Source organism: Exserohilum turcica (assembly GCF_000359705.1).
Source record: "Exserohilum turcica Et28A unplaced genomic scaffold SETTUscaffold_3, whole genome shotgun sequence".
Lineage (NCBI taxonomy): Eukaryota > Fungi > Ascomycota > Dothideomycetes > Pleosporales > Pleosporaceae > Exserohilum > Exserohilum turcicum.
Window position 1 is genome coordinate 2,632,324 of NW_007360136.1, and position 21,374 is coordinate 2,653,697.

At 55.1% G+C, this 21,374-nt stretch overlaps 10 protein-coding genes across 10 annotated transcripts; 7 read left to right on the plus strand and 3 right to left on the minus strand.

Moving 5' to 3' along the window:
- Window positions 1–104: 104 nt before the first annotated feature.
- Window positions 105–5,158, plus strand: SETTUDRAFT_91803 (uncharacterized protein; the record flags this gene model as incomplete). Its single annotated transcript, XM_008029515.1, has 6 exons — window positions 105–134; window positions 199–388; window positions 571–1,305; window positions 1,355–1,629; window positions 3,299–4,817; window positions 4,881–5,158. 6 exons carry the CDS (start codon window positions 105–107, stop codon window positions 5,156–5,158), a joined length of 3,027 nt encoding a protein of 1,008 aa, XP_008027706.1.
- A 634-nt stretch (window positions 5,159–5,792) lies between these two features.
- SETTUDRAFT_20788 (uncharacterized protein) lies at window positions 5,793–6,704 on the minus strand (the record flags this gene model as incomplete). Its single annotated transcript, XM_008028742.1, has 3 exons — window positions 5,793–5,811; window positions 5,860–6,616; window positions 6,668–6,704. 3 exons carry the CDS (start codon window positions 6,702–6,704, stop codon window positions 5,793–5,795), a joined length of 813 nt encoding a protein of 270 aa, XP_008026933.1.
- An 845-nt stretch (window positions 6,705–7,549) lies between these two features.
- SETTUDRAFT_32489 (uncharacterized protein) lies at window positions 7,550–8,146 on the minus strand (the record flags this gene model as incomplete). The annotated part of the gene is made up of 1 exon (XM_008028845.1): window positions 7,550–8,146. One exon carries the CDS (start codon window positions 8,144–8,146, stop codon window positions 7,550–7,552), a length of 597 nt encoding a protein of 198 aa, XP_008027036.1.
- Window positions 8,147–8,369: 223 nt separating this feature from the next.
- On the plus strand, window positions 8,370–8,801 carry SETTUDRAFT_154846 (uncharacterized protein; the record flags this gene model as incomplete). Its single annotated transcript, XM_008029516.1, has 1 exon — window positions 8,370–8,801. One exon carries the CDS (start codon window positions 8,370–8,372, stop codon window positions 8,799–8,801), a length of 432 nt encoding a protein of 143 aa, XP_008027707.1.
- Window positions 8,802–10,697: 1,896 nt separating this feature from the next.
- SETTUDRAFT_154847 (uncharacterized protein) lies at window positions 10,698–11,927 on the minus strand (the record flags this gene model as incomplete). Its single annotated transcript, XM_008029517.1, has 1 exon — window positions 10,698–11,927. The coding sequence occupies one exon, from the start codon at window positions 11,925–11,927 to the stop codon at window positions 10,698–10,700; it is 1,230 nt and encodes a 409-aa protein (XP_008027708.1).
- Window positions 11,928–13,101: 1,174 nt separating this feature from the next.
- On the plus strand, window positions 13,102–15,037 carry SETTUDRAFT_118008 (uncharacterized protein). The gene is made up of 4 exons (XM_008029518.1): window positions 13,102–13,159; window positions 13,206–13,276; window positions 13,329–13,361; window positions 13,422–15,037. Exons 1-4 carry the CDS (start codon window positions 13,108–13,110, stop codon window positions 14,733–14,735), a joined length of 1,470 nt encoding a protein of 489 aa, XP_008027709.1. The 5' UTR covers window positions 13,102–13,107; the 3' UTR covers window positions 14,736–15,037.
- A 432-nt stretch (window positions 15,038–15,469) lies between these two features.
- Window positions 15,470–17,194, plus strand: SETTUDRAFT_154849 (uncharacterized protein; the record flags this gene model as incomplete). Its single annotated transcript, XM_008029519.1, has 2 exons — window positions 15,470–15,512; window positions 15,567–17,194. 2 exons carry the CDS (start codon window positions 15,470–15,472, stop codon window positions 17,192–17,194), a joined length of 1,671 nt encoding a protein of 556 aa, XP_008027710.1.
- Window positions 17,195–17,547: 353 nt separating this feature from the next.
- On the plus strand, window positions 17,548–18,841 carry SETTUDRAFT_32494 (uncharacterized protein; the record flags this gene model as incomplete). The annotated part of the gene is made up of 4 exons (XM_008028846.1): window positions 17,548–17,625; window positions 17,681–17,880; window positions 17,928–18,345; window positions 18,374–18,841. The coding sequence occupies 4 exons, from the start codon at window positions 17,548–17,550 to the stop codon at window positions 18,839–18,841; spliced, it is 1,164 nt and encodes a 387-aa protein (XP_008027037.1).
- A 57-nt stretch (window positions 18,842–18,898) lies between these two features.
- SETTUDRAFT_154851 (uncharacterized protein) lies at window positions 18,899–19,132 on the plus strand (the record flags this gene model as incomplete). The annotated part of the gene is made up of 1 exon (XM_008029520.1): window positions 18,899–19,132. The coding sequence occupies one exon, from the start codon at window positions 18,899–18,901 to the stop codon at window positions 19,130–19,132; it is 234 nt and encodes a 77-aa protein (XP_008027711.1).
- Window positions 19,133–20,066: 934 nt separating this feature from the next.
- Window positions 20,067–21,067, plus strand: SETTUDRAFT_91668 (uncharacterized protein; the record flags this gene model as incomplete). The annotated part of the gene is made up of 3 exons (XM_008029521.1): window positions 20,067–20,255; window positions 20,403–20,629; window positions 20,716–21,067. The coding sequence occupies 3 exons, from the start codon at window positions 20,067–20,069 to the stop codon at window positions 21,065–21,067; spliced, it is 768 nt and encodes a 255-aa protein (XP_008027712.1).
- Between the last annotated feature and the right edge of the window lie 307 nt (window positions 21,068–21,374).

The following is a 21,374-nucleotide window of genomic DNA, read 5'->3' on the forward strand; positions in this document are numbered from 1 at the left end:
TTCTGCGCAAGCAATAGCCCCGCGCTCATTTCCACCAGCCTTTTTTTTTCTCCCACACCTCTCCCACTGATTGTTTTGCTCAACCAACGGCGAACTCTGCAATCATGTCTTTCGGAAAGCTCTACAGCTACGCGGTATGCTCTCCCTTTTTTTCTGCACTGTGCTCCAGAGCAGCGTGTGCTAACGGCAGTTGGACAGGGCAACCCGCGCACCACGTCTCTCCTGGCTGTCGCGAAGGAGAACGGCCTCGACATCGAGTTTGTCAACACGGAGCCAGCAAAGGGTGTCTCTGCCGAGTACCTGAAGCTCAACAAGCTCGGCAAGGTTCCCACCTTTGAGGGCGCCGACGGCTTTGTCCTCACCGAGTGCATAGCCATCGCTGTCTACCGTAAGTGCTACCCCGCTTGCCCCCTATTTGCACAAAATGATGTGGAATGTTTATCATTCAGTTATCCCTGTCTGAAAACTACTGTTGAGAACTTAATATTTCTGATTTACGCTTGCAATTCTCGTTCTGCCCGACCAGCTTTTTGTTTGTGGTGGTGACTCAGAGCTGACGCCTTGGTGCAGTTGCTTCGCAGAACGAGAAGACCAGCCTTCTCGGCAAGACCAAGCAGGACTACGCCACCATCCTGCGATGGATGTCGTTTGCCAACACCGAGGTCCTCTCTCCCCTCGGCGGCTGGTTCCGCCCCATCCTCGGCCGCGACCCTTACAACAAGAAGAACGTCGAGGACGCCCAGAAGGCCGCTCTTAAGGCTGTCCACGTCATTGAAGAGCACCTGCTCACACACACCTACCTTGTTGGTGAGCGTCTGACTCTTGCCGACATCTTCGCCACCAGCATCCTGGCCCGTGGCTTCCAGTTCTTCTTCGACAAGCAGTGGCGTGACTCCAACCCCAACGTCACCCGTTGGTACGAGACGGTCTACAACCAGGCCAGCTACTCCGCTGTTGCCCCCAAGCTTGAGTTTATTACGGAGGCTATGAAGTACGTCCCACCCAAGAAGGAGGGTGGCGACAAGAAGAAGGAGCAGCCCAAGGCCGCCCCCAAGCCCAAGGCTGAGGAGCCTGAGGAGGAAGAGGAGGCGCCCAAGCCCAAGGCCAAGCACCCTCTCGAGGCCCTGCCCAGGGCTACATTCGTCCTTGACGACTGGAAGCGCAAGTACTCCAACGAGGAGACGCGCGAGGTTGCCCTCCCCTGGTTCTGGGAGAACGCCAACTTCGAGGAGTACTCCCTGTACAAGGTCGACTACAAGTACAACGATGAGCTGACCCTCACCTTCATGACTGCCAACCTGATCGGTAAGTGCATCCGCTTGCTTCAGGCAACAACCAATACTGACTCGTGCAGGTGGCTTCTTCGCCCGTCTTGAGGCCAGCCGCAAGTACATCTTTGGCGCTTGCTCCGTTTACGGTCAGTCCAACGACTCGGTTGTCACAGGAGCTTTCGTCATCCGCGGCCAGGAGGCTCTCCCCGCCTTCGATGTCGCTCCCGACCACGAGAGCTACTCCTTCACCAAGCTCGACCCCACCAAGGAGGAGGACCGTGAGTTCGTCAACGACCAGTGGGCGTGGGACAAGCCCCTTGTCGTCGACGGCAAGACGATGGAGTGGGCCGACGGTAAGGTGTTCAAGTAAAGGCTTCGCCAGCTTGGTGGACGTTTTGCTTTGATTTATGATGCGGATGATTTACGACCTGGCATGGGTATAGAGGGGACAACGGATGACTCATGAGATCATGTTGGGCAGCCCTTGGTAGACCAGCAACACTGCCACGGCCCGAGAGAGGCTGGAAAAAAATGCTGCGCAAGAAAGTTGATGATACCCAACAGCTAGACTGGACGCTGGTGACGTGACGTAGCAAAGTATAAATGTTGATGTGGTGTTGCGGTTGGCGGGACGACGCTTGCGGCTTGGCGAGATTGGTGGACAAATGTCTCAGTCACAGTGGTGATAAGGGCAGGGCGCTTTGGTCAGCGCCACAACCAAGCAAGCCCCGAAAGGCGCATCTTACATGGCCTTCCCTCGCCACTAGGTTTTGCCAGGCATTGGCAACCCCAGATCTAGGCTCGCATGGGGCGGGGCCAGCGACATGTGGCTTGACCTGGGCCGAGGGTGATTGGCTGCCGGCCAACAAGCACTGAACATGCCGGGCCAACCGTCAAAGGAAGGCTGGCAAGCACGGCGAGGGCGGGCGCATAGGCCTCTGCGCTGTCGTCGAGTCCGCTCTCCAAGTCAAAGCAGCTCTGCACTTGTCCCTCCGTACTGCTGCCTACATCCGGCCAGCTGCGCCTCCGTCAAGCGCCCCCACGCGGCCACGGTCCATCTTAAAGGCGACGCGCTGCTGTCCCCCCGGCTGTGTGCCATAGCAGCGGTGCTTCTCGCGGCGACAAACACGGCTGCTTCGGTCATCGCCAAATCGCATCGCACAAGACATCCAAGGCCCTAAGTCGTCCTTTGCGTGTCCTTCGTCGCCCATGCAGTGCAAATCTCCGCTCGACCCGTGGTTTGCTGCTTCGCTGCTTGGTCCTCGCCGCATCCTCGTTGGGGAAAAGAGCTGGGCATTGTGACTGGAACTCGGCCTACAGGGACAAGGGTACAGACGGCTATTGGGGAGCATTAGGCTGGAGTGTAACAGCTGCTGTCGGACGAAGGACGGCGCCCTGCATCAGCTGTTCGTGAGTCGTGCGTCGCATCGTTCACGCCGTGCAACAATTGTAACCTGGACATCCCCAACAGAGTGCAGCACCCAGGACCCGAACACCTACTTTTAGCCCTTCCTGCGCCTTGACGGGCGACCTGCGGCGTGGACAGAAAAAAAACACCCGAAAGAGCGCGATTAATATTGCTTCTCCAGTCGCAACCGGAACCATCGGCAACTTCTTCGAGAGCACGATACTGCGCTCACAAGGCTCTGAGAATTGTTCGTCACAAACTCATTGCTTGTGTGAAACGTACCTGTTTGCCAGAGCTAAGGCATCAAGAGGAGGGTCGTCGACTGCACAGGTGGCTGAGACGAGCATTCCAAAACCACAAATCCTGTACAGTCTGAGACGCCCTCACGACACAACTTGTTCGCTGAAAGTAAAGACCTAAGGGGCTTGGAAAGAAAGACGTCGTCTCTGTGGGTATGAGAGAAGATGATGGAAGTGGAAGGGTCGTTCGGAGATCTTCCGGACACTCTAACGAGCCTGCGATCCAGGTGATCTGTTTGGTAGGTTCTCTCGGACGATATCTGCATTTGATATGCATCCAGGTCTGCACACGTATCCAAAACCAAGGCTAACATCAGCAGGGCTCGGGTGGCGGGCCAAGCGAAGACAATGTCACAGGCTTCCTCGTACGTTCAACAGCCACAAAATGGGCCAAGAACTCAGTCATTGCCGTAGACGCAGGATCGCATCTTGCTTCCATTACCAACATATTAGCGAAAGACTTTCCGCTTGCCGCCGATCCTGACCCACCCCTACCAACCACTCGGAATAGGAATGGCGATAGGGCTGTTGGTCATAGCGAGTCCCCATCTCCTCGTGCTGCGCGAGTCACGCCTTCCGATGATGAATCTGATGTTGAGACACCAACGTCTGACAGGGAGATACCGGTAACCATTACTACGCTAGAGAAAGGCGCATTTGCCGGACTACCGTTTCCACATCAGAGTGCCAGGGCGAATGCGCTGCACATCATGAGAGAACATGTCTCGACATACCTCATTACACATCCCCACCTGGATCATCTCTCGGGATTTGTCATCAACACAGCAGCTTTCCACAACACATCACGGCCGAAACGGTTGGCGGCATTGCCTTTTACAGTCAATGCCATCAAGAACCATATCTTCAACAACATCATCTGGCCTAACCTCACGGACGAGGACGGAGGTGTTGGCCTGGTGACCTTCCAGCGACTTGCAGAAGGTGGAAACATTGCACTAGGTGAAGGGAGTTCGAGAGGCTACATTGAAGTTTGCGACGGTCTCGGTGTCAAAGGGTTCAAAGTGAGCCATGGGCACTGTATGCAAGGAACAGGCCACGTGCATCGCGGCTCGAATGCCCACCTCCTAGAGCCGTCAAACAGCCAGCAATCAGGCCAACAACTAGATTTGCATGACAGCCGGTCTTTGAGCTTTTCGGGCCCTTTCCAAACTGGACCTGGCACACCAGGCTTCAACACAAGTATGGAGATTGGCCGACGGCCCAGCAGCGTTACTGTCCCGCAACCACAAGTATCTCAAGACCAATGTGTCATTGATTCGACAGCATACTTTATCCGCGCAGAATCTACTCTGACAACGCCCAAGCGTGAGATTCTCATCTTCGGAGACGTAGAACCAGACTCTTTATCTCTCACGCCACGCACCGCTCAAATCTGGGCCGAGGCCGCGCCAAAAATCGCTACAGGCATCTTGAAGGGAATCTTCATAGAAGTCTCATATACCAACGCGCGAAGCGACGCCGTCCTCTTCGGACACTTGGCGCCGCGCCATCTACTAGCAGAGCTCAGCGTGCTCGCCGACCTAGTACGGGAGAAGAAAAAGGCACTGGAAAGAGAAAAAGAGCAGCAGCGCATGAAGAAGAAGAGAAAGCGAGCAGCCGGCACACTACAACTCGACAGCCTCGCAGCCTCGGACCAGCGCAAACCCAAAATGAGCTACATGGGCGTGGGCAAAGGCATCGATTCGCCCGTGTCAACAACAAACCCGCAGACCGACGACGAAGCCATTTCCGAGTTTGCCATGTCTCGCGGAGACACAGGCACGCATACGCCGGTTCTGGCGCCCGCACCTAGTGGGCCCAATAACAACAGCAACGGCGGTAGCACCAACAATCACGGTAACAATCACATGCCCAATAGTAACCATGCCACCGACGCCTCAGATGCACATTCCGCACGGCCTTCAGCCCCCGCAGCCATGAATCTCTCCGTCGTATCCGCAGAACACAACCGCGCCATGCTCGCGGCAGCGTTTGACTCGCCGCTCAAGGGCCTGCGCGTCGTCGTGATCCACGTCAAGGATACCTTTGCCGACGGGCCTTTGGTCGGCACCCAGATCCTGAGCCAGCTAAAGGAAGGCGAGAGTGCGCTGCAGGAGCAGGGCAAAGGCCTGGGTTGCCAGTTCGAGGTGAGCAGGTCCGGTGAGAGTTATTGGTTTTGAGCGTTGCTCGAGTATAGGTTGTATATATGTAGTTTGCGGATTTTGAAAGTTTGTCGATTGGGGGTTATAGCATGATGTGTGTATGGCGCGTATAATTTGACGGGCGGGGAAGAAAAGGAAAAAAACTCTAAATGCGAGTTTGGACTGGCATGGGCGTTGGTGGATAGACGGATGGCGGATGGCTTTTTTTTTCTATTTTTGGCTGTGGCTGTGGCTGTGGCTTCGGCTTCGATTTGTGGGGAAAACATGGGCTTTGGGAATCATGTGCATACGCCGGGTCACGAGGTTGGGAAGCTCGCTTGAAATCTGGGAATTTCTTGTTGACACTGGTTACTGCGCATAATGGCATGTAGGCTTAGATGGACAATATGCATTCTATCTGTATTGACTATCCGTGATTTGAGCAAGACTGTGCTGGTAGACATGCAGGCGGATATTCTCAACTACTGATAGGATGGATTGTGCATACGAGGAGAACGTTGCTCATAACAAGCTATGAAAACGTCAAGGCATGAAAGAATCAAACATAAGTCATATTCGGCATGGTGCGATCAGGTGCTTGGTTGGAAACCAGCCAAGGCATTCGCGTTGGGCACAAAGCTGCACAGCCACTCTGCCCAATGCAGTGCGGAGATTATGCGTCATTGCGATGACTGTATTTTGTTAGCAAATGACCTTGACTGAGATTTGGACCAACATACGCATAGTACTCCTTGTTGGTAGTATGTGTGGGGGTAAGGTCAGTTTCCACCTCCTTGACCACGACAACCTTCTTCGCTGCCGACTTCTTCCTTTCTCCATGCACAGCCGCAGCAACCCACAACAGCCACATGATTCCCGCAACAACGCCATAGGCAATCATGTGGCCACGGCTAGGAACGAAGCCGGTAAATGCGGGTGCGTCAGAAGCGAGCAGTAGGCCGAGGCCGCCATTGATCATTCCCAGCGTGATGATGATGCGGCCCAGCCAGAGATGGCCATGCGACCAGACAGTTCGTCGACTATACTTTTTGAACTTGAGGTGGTGGACGAAGCCGAGGATGGGTTGGAAGAAGAGTAGGGCGAACAGAACGATGCCAATGGTTGGGTGGTAGTTGTCTAATAGGTCTATGGGCATGCTGTTAATCATCCATATCCCGATGCCAAAGGCAGCGAGGTAGACGGCATAGGCGAAGAGTTGGAATAAGCCATGGATGAGCCATAGGCCGGGGAAAGAGCCGAGGCGGATGAGAATGGATCCTAGTGGGAAGAAGATGACGAATGCAAGGGCTGCCAAGACGCCGTGGGCTATGATGAGTCTGCGGCGGGATTCCATATCGCCGGCCGCGAAGTCAGCATTGGCACCTGGGCCATATTGCGAGGCGAAGTCGTCGTCGTTGTCATCTCCACCTCCAAACGGGCCTGGACCCCATGGACCTGGAGGACCATGGCCACGCTGGGCAGATACGGCAGTAATAGCTGTTGCTATCAAATCAGCATTGGGTCTGCAGACCGTTGTTACTTACACACCTAGGCTAAGCAGAAGCGTCCTGGTACTCAAAGTCATGATGGGCTGTGCTACGCCAAATGAGGGGCATGAACTTGACGGCGACGTTTTATGCAGCCGGTAGAAGGAAACATGGGCTACTTATTTGTTCGGCGCGTACAGCAGCTGATGGCGCAGCATTATCGGCGATATGTGCCATGTACGCCCAAAGAGTTGTGATACGCCCAAAGCAGACAGCAGTGACGGACCTGAAGGTGGAACAAGGTTCCGCTTACGCGTTTCTGCAGCGGGGTTGATTGTTTCGAGTGGTGGACTTGTTCGGCTAAGGCTGTGTTGGGATCGGGTTGGATATGGAGAGCCGTCGCCAAGTAGCAGGTCGGCGAAAGTGGCGCACCAAACGCCGACGCATACAAAAGAGCAACGACAGCCGCAGGCTAGGAGGTTGCTGGACGTCGACCTAACCTACACCTGCGATCGTCTAAACATAGAGATGTCGTTGTTTCACGCGTGACGAGCACGTGCCGGCCTAAGAACGTGCCTGCTGCCTTGTGGGCCGACGCGCCCCGTTGGACCGAAAAGGCTAGAGTTGGCCGCCGCTCAACATTGCGATGGTGCCGTAACAGGCAGCGGAACTTGGGCCTGGTAATACTTTTTTTTTCAGGCGCATGAGGAGCAATGGGTCAGGAGCGCAAGGCTGGCTGACGACTAGACAGATGCATGACGTAGGAGAGTCGACGATGGAGGCTCTATGCTGGAGCATGGTGACAAGAATCTTGGAAGCATTCCGGAGCTGAGCATGGGCAACGTGACAAGGCGGTCGACATCGTGATGTGGCATACCCACGCAGCGCGTCGCCCCGTCAGACCCGACCGCATGGCGGCCAGAGCGCGGATGTTGAGATTTTTCTACCGCCTTCTATCCGGGGAGCCGTGGCATGGGCCAGGCGGGCACATGGGGGAGAGTTGAGCACGACGGCTGTCAGGTGGTGATGGTGGTGACGGCCAGTCATACGGGCCACGGCGAAGGCGAGTGAAGGCGCGGGCAGGGCGAAACCGGTTTTGAGGCTGTGTCTCAGAGGGAGTCACAGGCGGGCTCCAAGGCAGCGCGGCGGCGGCGGCGGCGGCGCAGGCGGGCAGGCATGGGCGGGCGGGGTGCAGGCGTCGAGCGACGGCGGCGCGGGCGAAGAAGCAAAAAGGAGGTGAAGTGTCGCGGAAGAAGATGCGTTGTTTGGGCGGGCAGCGAGGCAAAAGGCAGCGTTTCTCTGAGTTGTGCATGCGCAGAAGCAGCCATGACTCTTGCAAGGCCCGATGTTCGGCTGCGGCAGCTGACCAATGACGCAGCGGCTCGGCGGTGACAGCGGGCCGCGATTCGCTGGCAGGGGCCATGTTCCTTCTCTCGCCCGTCACACCACGGCGCGGCTCTGAGTCACTCTGGGGCCGACCGCCATGGCTGGCCTGGTAGGGTACCTGCATGACGCCTCGAGCATCCTCCTCCATGTACATATATAAGCCTTGCACACCTCCGTCCTGCGAAGCCCTGCCTCTACCTGAGCCCATTAGCCGCCTGCGCGCGGCTTCTCGCCCCTCCCCTCCCTCTCCCCCATCTCCATCCCCATCTCCACTCACCCCTACATTTATCTATCTACATCTACATCTTCCACGACATCTTCTCCCCCACCCGCCAAACACCCTCGTCAACCAGACAGGCAACAAAGAAAGAGTCGAAATGGGCAAGCGTCACAACAGGAAACGAACCCGAAGCCGTCCCCGGAATCGCAATAACAACAACAACAACAACAACAACAACAACCTCAATAATCAACATGTCAACTCGCTGAATATTAATACAACAAGCCCAATTCCCCTCCACACCAGGAGCGAGTCCGTCAGCACTGCCTCTTCGACTCTCTCGCCAACCAGCTCCTGCTTCCAGCCACTGGGCTGCCCGCTGGCCAACGTGCCTGCGAACCACTGGCACCAGACGTACACGGCGTGGCAGACGCGCCTGCGCCTCCAGCGCGAGCAGGAGCAAGAGTTGGAGACGCAGCGACTGCGCATCTTTGGAGGGCTGCCCGAGGACGAGCGGTGCCTCATGGAGCCCATGCTCAAGGTGGTGACGGATCTCTTTGACGGCTTCTACGACTACGAGGACCCTTGAACACGGAGCCGGTGACCTGCAGCATGTCTTCTTCACTCGCTATGCACAGCACCCATCTCCACTTTTTCTTGTCGCAGGGGTCGAGCGGTGAGGCATCCTCTACGCAGTACACGTCTTGCGTCTAGACCGGATGCCTCGCCTTGCATTCCGATACTAGTCGGCCCACTCGCTCGCGTGGACCAAGCGCATTGGGCTGACCGACTCTTGCTTCGCACACCACGACACACCTCACCAACACCCCCCTGGACTAAGCATGACTCTGGCATCCCGGCGGAGGCGTGGGACACCATCTGGGCACGGACTCGCAGCAGATTAGACGACGACACTTGCCAGCGAATTCACCACAAGTGCCGCTCTAATTGGTTCACTATTGCTCAGCCCTAGGACTCCGTCGACTTGGACGCATGCGTAGCCGGCACCAAGGAACGAATCCCGCAAAGCAGCTTGATGCACGCCCGGGCACTTTGCATTTGCTTGAGTCTTGACGCTCGCAGATGCCTAGTCCTGGGCTAGAGCGTCGCTGCTTTTCGGGTCAAAGCATGTAGAGTAGGACGAAGGGAAAGAAAAAATAAATAAATAAACATGCGTATTGGTGGAAAGAGTTATCCGGCACAAATGGGGGCTGTGTCGCTGTGCCGTTTCCCCCTCCTATAATGAACCGACCTGGAGGGTGAAGGCAAAGGGCAAAGCATGTTGCATGAATGATTTAACGGCCTCTTTTATTTTCTTCTATAGTCTCTAATCCCTATACAAATATACCCATCTCGATCATGTTGTGCTCGTTGCTTTTTATCACCAATGATGCTATTACAACAGCTGCTGCTGCCCATTACTTTCCTGGCTTGCACTCACTCGTCTTCCCCCGCTTCTAAGCACTAGCACGTACTCGCCCACTACCACCTCCTCAGTCTCACACCTCCTCGTCGTTGTACCTATTCCTTTTTCCGCGATTAAATTCAAGACATATGCTTCGTGCATCGTAATATGTCCTAGCTTCACACAGCAAGCACGACTTGATCCACGACTCCTCACTAGACAGCATTATCCCTCTCTCTTCCCATCCAACCCCAGTCTCCGCTGCACAATCAGTCCCCGCACCCAACGACGTGAAACACGGTCGTCAGCGATCCAGATGCAGCATGCCGACCACTTGTATCGTGCATCGTGTATCGTGTATCGTGTATCGTGTATCGTCATCATTCCCCCCCCCCTGCTGCCGCCACGTCTAGCCACGACGACATGTGGCCCTGTGCTCGTGGGGTCCGAGCGCGCCCTCGTAGAACCACAGGCGCGCGGCCGTTGCGCCGAGAAAGAAGGCGTAGCTGCATATTGCCATGGCGAGGAATAGCAGCATGTATAGAGGAGTGAGGTTGGGTTCTTTTTGCATGGTTTCGGATCCCGTGTTTTGACCTGCTGTTTGTTTGTACGAGAGTGATGGAAGGAAGGTAGGTTTTTGTGTTGGGTGAGGTAGCGTGTACTTCGGCTGCTCATGAATGTCAGGTTGGAGTCATGAAGGACAGTTGTGTGTTGTATTGGAATGAATCAATGTTTGAATGATTGATGGGTACTCACGTGCCATATGGTGTCTCTTGAAGACTAACACAGCCAGCCTGTGAATCAATCGATTGTTTTTGTTTTCAATCCAACCGTGTGCAAGAAGAGCACAATACAAGGAGACTATTGGTACATGGCAACGAAAGTAGACAAGTAACTTGCATTACCACAAAAGAAAGAAACAAATAAAGTCAATTTAACCCCCAAAGCCACCCGACGCCAAGAGAATATATGTATACGGAGTTGAAATGGTATCATGAAAAAAAAAAGACTTAATGAAACAAGACTCCAAAGTTCCCACAAAGGCCAGAGACGGCGTCGCCCAGCAACACAGCCCTAAACTTAGCTGATAGCGGGTAAAGCATCAATCTTGGCGTACAGCTCTTGCGCATCCTCAAACACATACCATACATCCTTGGGCACACCCTTGAAGGCCTTTTCGAATCGTTCAGGTGCGTTCTTGGTGCTCTCGTCCATTTCCGCCACACCAGTGACTTTGCGAATGTAGATGGCGCCAACCCACTTGCCGCCAAACTTGCGGTAGGCTTCACCGTACGACTCTGGGTCTGTCTGCGTCGAGTCGCCAATGAGGATGAATCTGCGCTTAGGGAACCATCCGTTGAGCTTCTCGATGCGGTCGACTTTGTACGCCTCGGTTCCTTGCGTCAGGTTGGCAAGGAAGCCGGCAAGATTCATCCAGCTGGCATCGCGCAAAATCATGGTGCCGTTGGGGTAGTAGGTGTCGCGGAACTTGCGCAGGAAGGGATAGAGGTTGTATGGCGACGCCGACAGATACCAGAATGGTGGGTTGCCAAGCTTCTGCACGATATGCTTGTAAAGTTCAGGCATGCCTTTGATAGGCTCTGGCTCCTCGGCGAAGGTTGTTGTCAGGATACCGACAGGCGACGATGTGAGGGTCTTCTTGATGGTATCGTCAATGTCGGAGAGGACAGCCCAGCCCTTGGGCTTCGCAAAGGTAATGTTGAACGGAGTTGCACTGCCGCCGACGGCGCTCAATCGGGCGACCTGGCCGTCTTTGTAGTCGTTACCGGGTATGGAGAGCTCGTCCACGCTGATGCCATCGCGTCCGCTAGGACCCAGTCTGGCTGTTAGGCCAAGGAGATCAATGTCAACAGCGTGGGCCGGCAGAATTTGATCGGCAAACGGCTGCAGCCTCTCTGCAACTGTTTTTCTGGCCCCTTGATCGTCTGCAAGGCCAACCTTTTCGCTGACCCAAGCGACTATCTTGGAAAGGTCCTTGCCGCTGTTCTTGACAAAGTAGCAGGCGACGAACTCGGCCTTCCATCTCCCCAGGCGATTCTGGGAGGCGGTGCTGTCGAGGATCCAGACGTAATCGGTTTCAGGATTGACAGAGGAAAAGAAGGGGTTCTTGCGGCCAAGGTACGAGGAGAGGTTGTCCTTGAAGGAAAAACTGAAGCGGCTGGCGAGTGTAGGCATGTCTGCTTCGAAACCAGCAAAATCCGAGTGTTCTCTAGTGATGCGCTCCTGGTCAGTTTCTTCAGCGCGCATGCGGGCACGGCCAGCCATTGCAGCAGCGGATTCGGGCGCCATTTTGTAGGGGGTGAGGGTGGACAAAGAGGTTGATGGCTATGTTGGTGGGAGGGTCAGGAGGAGGGATGGTTCACGGGACGAGGGGGCAATGGCCATGGTTGAGGTCATATATTTTGTGCCTGGCACTTGACCTGGGATTGGGCGGGCGGCTGCCGACAAGTGTCTTGTAGACGAGCGAGTGGGCATGAAGAGTGACGTTAGGCCAAGCCGTGGCTGGCACATCAAGTGGGAATGATGTGCTGCCGAGGAAGCGGAGACCCCTGCGCCCTGCTACCGCGCCTTCTACAGAGAGGCAGCATGTCTCTGCGAAGTGGGTTTTTCGCATGGCAAAGGGTGGGAGAGTTGTCCGGCGGATGCACAAGGCAGTGCAGGTGTGGATGTGACTGTGCTTGTTCATCGAGAGGGCGGCGCATCCGAGTCCCAGGGCCGGGGAGTCTGATTGTGTCATGGAGCAAGCTAGGTGACGCAGCAAGAGTCAGGCTACTGGGTGCTGGATGTCGGAGTGCATCGGCGGTTGCTGGGCGTGTAGCAATCTAGCAGCGTTGGTGTGTATATCTAAGCCGGCGTTAGTAAACAGGGCCATAGTACATGGCCAGATGCTCTGCCGTCGACGGCAACTGGGCAGAGGGGAGAGATTCGTATGCTCTGGCACTGGCAGTCAGCACACGTGTTCCGTCCAGCGCTACACCTTGGGCGGTAGTGCCGTGCCGTGCCGAGCAGTGTTGATGGGCCCACTCGTCGCACTGTCGTGACGGCGGGCGTGTGTATCGTGGAGAGGTGCTTGGAGGCACACCCACGGGCGGCGAGCGTGTCACGGGCGGGGGCAGCGGGTCAGCTGGCCGTGTTCTGGCCATCTCAGCGCGGCGTATCGACCTGCTGGCCCTGGCAGGCCGCGTAGTGTGGCTCAGGCTGTGGCAGGTCAAGGGCCGGCTGCCACACGTTATACGCGGCCCGTTGACGTCGCCTGCCAACGGGTGTCTGCGCAGCCACGGCCGTCATGGGCTTGGCGGCTTAGAAGGCAGCGTCCGCTCCGCGCGGAGCCTGCGCGCGTGCTGGCCGCCTCGTCTCGTACACTGACTGCTCCGCCATATTTAGCTGCCCGAGACTCCTGCGCGTTGCATCCCCCGTCACCCTGCGACCTTCGCCAGCCCCCGCGCCCCGCCCGGCCCTACCCGCAACCATGGAGCTCAAGAAGCGCCTCAACCTGGGCAGCCTGATGCGCAAGCGATCGTGTTAGTTGCGCGTCGACACTGGCAGCCTCTCCATTGACACTGATAGCGCAACCAGCCCAGGACGTCCGGGTGGACCCCAACACGGATACGCCAGAAGCAAATGCGCTCCGGGGAGTGGTAGGCCTCGCCGCACCCCCCAATCTGTGCTGCCCCAGCTGACAGCCCGCAGTCTCTCTTCTGCGAGTCGGGCGCCGTCAACTCGGTATGTCCAGTCTACGACACACGGCCCCGCGCCCCTCACTGACCACACTGCAATCACCAGGGCGAGGAAGTGCTCCACCTCCCGACCATTGTCGAGGCCGCCGTTGCAAGCCCCGTGGCTGCATCAGCCGCCGCCCGGCAGATCCGCATCTATCTCTCCAAGGAGAACTACAACCGCCCGCATGTGCAGTACAATGCCATCATGCTCATCCGCATCCTGGCCGACAACCCGGGCCCGTCCTTTACCAAGAACCTCGACAAGCAGTTTGCCGACACGCTGAAGAACCTGCTGCGCCATGGCCAGGACCCGAGCGTGTCACAAATCACAAAGGAGACGCTGGATGCCATGGAGCGCGACAAGGCCTACGACACCAATCTCAACCTAGTCTTCGCCATGTACAGGAAGGAAAAGGGCCTCATGGCCAATGCCGCCAAGCAGTTTGGTCCGCGAACCCTGAATGCGCCGGGGTGGTCGCGCTCGCAGAACGTTGAAGGCGGCTTCAGTTCGGGCAGCGGCCGATCCAGCTCGAGAACTCTACCGCCACCCACAGAATTGGCTGGGCGCATCGAGGAGGCACGTACATCGGCCAAACTTCTCCTCCAGCTCGTACAGTCGACCCCGGCCAACGAGCTGCTGAGCAACGAGCTGGTCAAGGAGTTTGCAGAACGCTGCACTGTCGCTCAGCGTAGCGTGCAAGGCTACATTGCTTGCGACAACCCAGCTCCGGACGATGATACAATGCTCACGCTCATTGAAACCAACGAACAGCTCTCTCTCGCAGCCTCGAAACACCAGCGCGCCATGCTCCAGTCCCGCCGTCTCATCGGTGCATCGCCCTCACCGCCAGTCTCAAACAGCAATGTTCCAGCCGGCGTACCTCCCCAGCCATATGCGAACTCGCAGAACGATGCGCCGACGTTACCTCCTGTGAATGTTGCAGCGGACCAGCCCGCTCCGCCACCCGACTCGCACTCTGACAATTATGCAACCCACGAGTCTTCACTTGCATCGTCTTTACCAGCGGTACCGAGCAGGCCGCCGCCGACTGCCCCTGAGCCGAACCCATTTGCTGACCACTACACATCTACATACACGCCCCCGAACGGCTCTTACCCAAATCCAAGGACAACAGACGACTACGGTGGCTCGCCCGACTCGTATCATCCTGGCTACCAGTCAACTCCCTCGTACCTAGGCCGGCAAGAGAGCTCTGCGAACAACCTCACAATGCATGGAGCGCAACCGCCGATTGCTGAAGAGCAACCGCCGCCCATGCCACCACGTCCACGAACTCCAGAGGCCAACGTGCCGCCGTCGCAGGCTCATGACGTGTCGCCGATTGCAGAGCGTAACACAATCACGTACAGATATTAGTGTTGCTGCCATGGATAGATCATGGGTTGGTTAGCGGCCCAAATACGGCCGTGGTGATGTGGGGTAGTATGGCGCCGGAGGGTTTGTACGGCAAAGCTGACAGAGGCCCTCCACGCTGCTTTGAAATCACCAGGCGTACATGGTTTGCCTTGTTGGGCAGGTTCTGTGGGCAGCCTGCTCGGCACCGGACGGTTCGGAGCGCTCGTTTTTTTTTTCTTTGAGAAGGGATAAGATACCATAGTTGATTTTAGCTTGGGGTTGGTTTTTCTGGAGTGTGCAGTGAATACATACATGGTTGCTTTGTCCTGTCGCGGCCTGTCCTGGCTGCACTGCCCCGCATCCCACATGCCTGCAGGCGCGTGGCCCAGTGACCTCATGCCCACACCCCACGGAGGCCCTTGAATCTCGTGTACCTCACGCGTTCCTACGCTGCAGCAATCGCCCAATCCGCACCGCTTCCCAGTCGCCCAACGTCCGGCACTCGTCCATCAACCAGCCCTAGCCCTGTCAGCTCAACCGGCAGGGGAGCCTCGCATACCACCCCTCCAATGTGGAAGGCAAAACCCGACGCCTACCCCCACTGCGGCGGAACCAGAACCGCGTCTAGCGCCGAAAGATTTAAAACGAGCCGTCATGTTGAAGACATGCACTACCGACCTGCCCGGCCGCCCGTCCCCGTCGACCTTTAACCCGTCCCTCTCTCGCTTCCTCATGGCACACTGCTGCAACGGTCCATGGCTCGTTCGTTTCCGAAATGCGTCGACACGGTGATCATTGGTATTGCGCCCGAGTGAGTCGCATGCGAGAGCAACCCGCTGATGACAAATGCAGGCAATGGCCCATCTGCCCTCATCCTCTCCTACATCTTGCATGGGCACATTCCCTATTACATCGGCGGCCATCATGACGCGATCCTCGACGCCAAACTCCAAAAGACTCCCAATCTCCTCCACCTGACGCCTGACCTCTACGCGCATTTCCTGTCCTCGCTCCGCTACTCGACCCAGGCGCTGCCCGTCAACACGCTGCTCGACACCCTCATCCGGCCAAACGCCGACACCGAACTGAACCCCAAATCCTGTATCGAATGGCGGCACGAGCCGGACAAGGCTATTCCGCATCTCGCCATCGGAGAGGCAGCACATGCAGGTGGACAATGGGCCGAAGAATCTCCCTCTGCGAGCGCTGACATAGGCACTTTGAGCTACGCTGAACAACTGAGCCTCCCAGGCTATTCGTATGCGGACCATCTTGCGCGCATCGGGAAACAGGACGAGACGGAGTTTGTACGCCCGTCCAGGACCGAGGTTGCAGACTATCTTAGCGCGTATCCAGATGCCGTAGGCATAGCCGGCAGTGTACTTGCGGGCCTCAAGGCGGAGCGCGTGTATCGCACAATCAAAGGCTTCTCCATTGGTAGCCTCGGGATACGATGTAAGCATCTTGTCTTGGCATCGGGCATTTTCACAGTCAACATCCCGCCCCCACCTCTACTCGCACCTATATCGCAATTCGATTCGCCAGAGGCTCCGCTGCTTGTCATTGGGTCTGGCTTCTCTGCAGCCGACGTCATAATTTCTGTCCCACCAAACCGCAAAATCATACACATATACCAATGGGATCCTGAGAAACGACCCTCTCCACTTCGAGGATGCCATCATACCGCTTACCCAGAGTACGCCACTGTGTATCGGCAGATGAAGCTTGCAGCGATTGCATCTTCGAAAAAAGGCAAGACTGGAAAGCCGGCGTACGGAAGGAGAAAAGCTGGCGCCTTTCAGCAGCGAGACTGGTCTCTATACGAAGGTCTCCCAGGCGCGGACGTGATCAATGCATACAAGTCCGGAAATGCAGTCATGGTAGAGCTGCAGCTGCCTTCGGGCGACACAGTGACGCGTGAAGTCGGCGGGCTGGCCTACATGGTAGGAAGACGCGGCACGTTGAATTTCTTGTCCCCTGAGCTGCGGTCGGAGGTGCTGAGTGCACCTGACAATGCAACCGTCGATTTGTCTTCGCTCATCTCAGGTCGCACACTTCGATCAAAAGCTGAAACCACATCCCTTGAAGTTGCGAGAGACGTTTTCATTACCGGGAGCCTCACGGGCGACTCTCTGATTAGGCACGCCGTCGGCGGCTGTGTCTTTGCAGCTGGCCGCATTCTCAGGGCCATACCCACCAGTTACCCTACTGACAATACACACCCATCAACTTCGTCCACCTCCAGATCGGCCTCACCAGTTTCCACTTCAGATGCCGAAGCCGCCATGTCGGAAACCAATTCCAGTCCACAAAGGCCGCGGACTGGACAGCGGACACCGTGCGAGCTGACAAATGGACACACCGATCTGCATCTTGACCGACGGACGCTCGCTCGTGTGGTAGAGAAAGCGCATGCAGAGAACAGGTTTTGGGTTGATTCAGGGTGGTGGGCTGGCGGACTGGGGCCTGGAAAGTCATGAAAAGTAAATGGCTCCACTGCCATGGGCGGTGTTGTTCGTAATAGATACCCAGAAGTATGGTTGAGCGAGCATCATTTACACGCGTGAGTAGAAGCTTGGCGACTATTGTCACTTCAAAAGAGTATACTGTCCCTCGGTTAGAGTTTTGCTATATTCGGAAATAGATCTTTACTGAAGTCACGAGTCCGCACTGCCTACAATACCGGGAAAGTGTATGCCGCGCCAGTCGTATGCATTGGCCACCTTTTAGCGCGAGTATATCCCTCGCATCTTTTCATCACGAATCATAACCTTTCGATCCTACAGTCCCCTTCAAGTCAGAGTACCAATAATGCTTGCAGCAGCTAGACAGGATGGATAGAGCCAAGACGCGCAAGTCTCACAAAAAGTCTCGAAATGGCTGCTTGCCTTGCAAAGGTCGCCATGTAAAGGTGCGTCCTACTTGACTAGGCAAGGACGTGTTGCATTAGGCTGACAATTTTCGAGTGTGATGAGCAGAAGCCGAATTGCACAAATTGCGTCAAGCAAGGCACTGCGTACGAGTATCGCCCTCCGGCAAGTAGCGAGGCTTCGCATACATCGCCTTTGCCTGGGCAACAGTTACTACCAAGGCTTGGAGCTGCTGCGAACACAGCTTCAGCTGGAACTGGTCTGGCATTAAATATACCGCAACTGCGCTTGCTCCAGTACGTCTGTTAGCTAACCAAAGATCCCGAGCTAACCAATAATATAGCCACTACATGACTGCCACTGCCAAAACTCTTGCAGCCCATACTGATGCCGAAGATGTGTTCAAAACTACCTTGGTAGAGATTGCATTCGAACACCCCTATCTTCTTCAAGCCACGCTTTCCCTCAGTGCACTGCACATGAGCCGGCTTGTGCGCCCAGAAGAAGCCCAGGAGTACTTGATCCAAGCCCAAGAGTACCGCGAAGCAGCTCTCGATGACTTCCACAACACAGTGCGTAACATCGATGAGTCCAACTTCAAAGCAGTAATGCTTTTTACTGGCACCTTGTTTCCACATGCATGTATTACTTCGATCGCTGCTAGCAATGACCTGGATTACGCTTTTGAGAGCGTCATCTCGAATCTCGTCGTGACCCGGGGGGTTCGGCCGATGATAATGGGCTTTTACGCGCAGATGAAAGTCTGTGAGTTGAGCCGCGTGATTCCAGACGATGTCAAAAACATTGAGTTTCATCAAAAAGAGCCACGGCCCGATACAGAGCTTATTCAGCTCCACAAATTCGCAGACGTCATCCATCACCTATACCCCCCCCGATATCGTCGACGCGTACAAACATGCCTGCCATCTTCTTGAGGTGATCTTCCAAGTTGCAGCAGAGTCGTCCAAGTCGCCTTCGGATGCGCTGTTAAAGACATGGATACACCTCGTATCCGAGCGCTACATTGAGCTCCTTTCACAGAAACAGCCAGGAGCGCTCATCATATTTGCCCATTTCGCTGTCTTGGTAAACAGAGCGTCAAAACACTACTGGTACATTGAAGGGCTTGCAGAGCAAATTATCCGCGTTGCAGAACACATGGTTCCTAGCGAGTGGGGGTCTTGGTTACAATGGCCCAGAGAGCAGATATTGGGCATTCCTGGTCATCCAATGCCATCTCCGGGTTACACGACTTGAGGATGTCTGAAGTTGAATTTTCATAATGGTCAAGTGCTGAGAGCTGGGGAAACTTCCATGCCACTTCGCGGGAAGCGCCGCGCGCCCGCGAAACAGACTACTCCACCACAGGAACTGCTGCCTAGCCTGGAGGCATCGGTGACGTACTGTTGTGGCTGGTATGCATTTGGCTGTGCCAAGAAGGAATGGGAACTTGTCCATGCGACAGTTCTTATCAAGGCCAACCTGTATTTGGTAGTGCTTGTAAGAGGCGGTGTCGTTGATGCATTAAACGGTACACCGCGCCGTTGAACTTATTTGCGTTAGCGAAAGGGGTTACGCGGCCAAACAATCGTTGCACCAATTAACTAGCTAGCCTGGCTTCTAGTGGGCGGCCTCAGCAAGTTACGTTGGGAAAGATCTGAGAATTCATGGCAGTGTTGGGTTATGGCTAGACCTACTGCGGAACGCTACGATTGGGAGGATAAGACGTTCAGCTGCGCGGTATACTGGAGATGAGTGAATACAAACTAAGTACAGGATAACTCACCGGTTGACTGACAAGGATAAGTCTTTCCTCTACTATATGCTTCGACCAATATGCACGTTGCGTCCTGTTGTTTCGCAGTAGGTTAAGCAGGGTATACGGGCATCATAAATCTATATATCGAGATAATATTACAAAACTCACATCCAAACCTTAGCTAATGGGATGCAAAAGAAATTATCAGCCATTACTTACGTACGTATGTGACAGAAGAGAACAGCAAGGCTGTGAGGGAACCCATACCACTAGAACAAAGCCCAGCAGCCCATGCGATTAGCCCATCGTATTCGAATACGCCAACCGTATGCACTGACCTCTCTCTCTCTTTTATTCCTACCCACCAAGGTCTGTAGCCTCAACATAGTCCGAGAAGCAGATGTAGGAAATACGCGTACAGAGTCTGGCTCATGGGGGTCCTGAGACGTGTATGTGTGTGGCTGTGTATTTCCCAGAACTGGATATAAACGAGTGTTAAATGCCTACGGACATTATAAAGCCAGGCACACTACTTGCTTGCTTGCTTCTGGGAATCAAGCTACTACACTGCCCTCGTCTTGGCTTCTTGTTTTCACCTTGACCAGATTGGCGATATCTTTCTATTTTTTCCCCCTTTACCTTGAGATATACTGACTTGCTATACATCCCCAGTTACCCACAGAGTCTCCCAACAGCAGACTCTATATTTCTGCCCAGCCCAACATGTCGCCAACAGCCCGTGCAGAAGATGCCTCAACAGCAGTTCCAAAGTACATTCTCTGGCCATACACACCGAGTATCGTCGCAGGCGCCATTGCCACCGCTGTCATGCTCACCTTGTTTCTAATCCACACGGCCCGTCTGTTCAGGAGCAAAACGTGGTTCTGCATCCCGTTTGTGCTCGGTGCGCTGGTACGTTTTGAATCGCCCCCCTATAAGCCTTGCCAGATGCAGCTACAGTCTTCGTCAGAAAGAAAGAAAGAAAGAAAAAGAGAGAGAGAGAGAGAGAGAGAGAGAGAGAGAGAAAGATTAAATATATTAACAAGATCAATCCAACAGTTCGAAACCACAGGCTACGCCGCACGCATAGCAGCGCATCACAACACAACCTCGCTTGCACCGTATATTCTCCAATCGACGCTCATCCTGCTTGCGCCCATCCTCTTCGCAGCCTCCATCTACATGGTTCTCGGGCGCCTGATTCAGCGCACGGATTCAGCTGGGTATGCGCTGGTGCGAGTGACGTGGTTGACGAAGTTGTTTGTCGGGGGCGATGTCGTGTGTTTGTACGGTCTCCCCAGAACCCTCCTTCCTTTTCCGTTCTTATACATGGACATGTAGGTACATGCATGTAGCTTGCTAACACGCACAGCCTCATCCAAGGTGGCGGCGCAGGCCTGCTTGCCGGCGCCACCACCGCATCTGGGTTCCAACGCGGCGAGACGCTGATTCTGGGGGGCCTTGTACTGCAGATTATTGTCTTTGGCTTCTTCGTCGCCGTCGCGGCCACGTGGCACTGCAGGTTGCGTGCGAGGCCTACACTGCGCTCGGGCGAAGTGCCCTGGGAGGTCATGATGGGGCTGCTGTATATGGCGAGTGTGTGTGTAATATTGAGAAAGAAATTCTTGTGTAGTTTAGGTACACGAGTTGAGCAGTATGGCTTTGAAATGTTGCTGTTGGTTACAAGTGTTGTATTGCTGTGCTTGGTGGACTTGATGGCCTGAGTCGAATACAAGCAAAAAGTAAAAATCGACAAGTAAGGGTAGAAAATGAACCCACAGACGCCCTTATTTTGAAGGACATGGCTATAGACACGATAAACAAAACTCTTTGTGTCGAGGTTCTTCACTTCACGTCCATACCCAAGATACTCCTCGACAAAATCCCAATACCAACGATTCCTCAAACTCCCATCGTCCCTTGCTCTTCTCTTTCCCCTACTTATCCCCTTGGCGAAACCTCAACAAGAAATTTTTTGTATCCACTACTAGCGCCGCACAAACTCAAACTCTGCTTTACGAATAGGCTTGA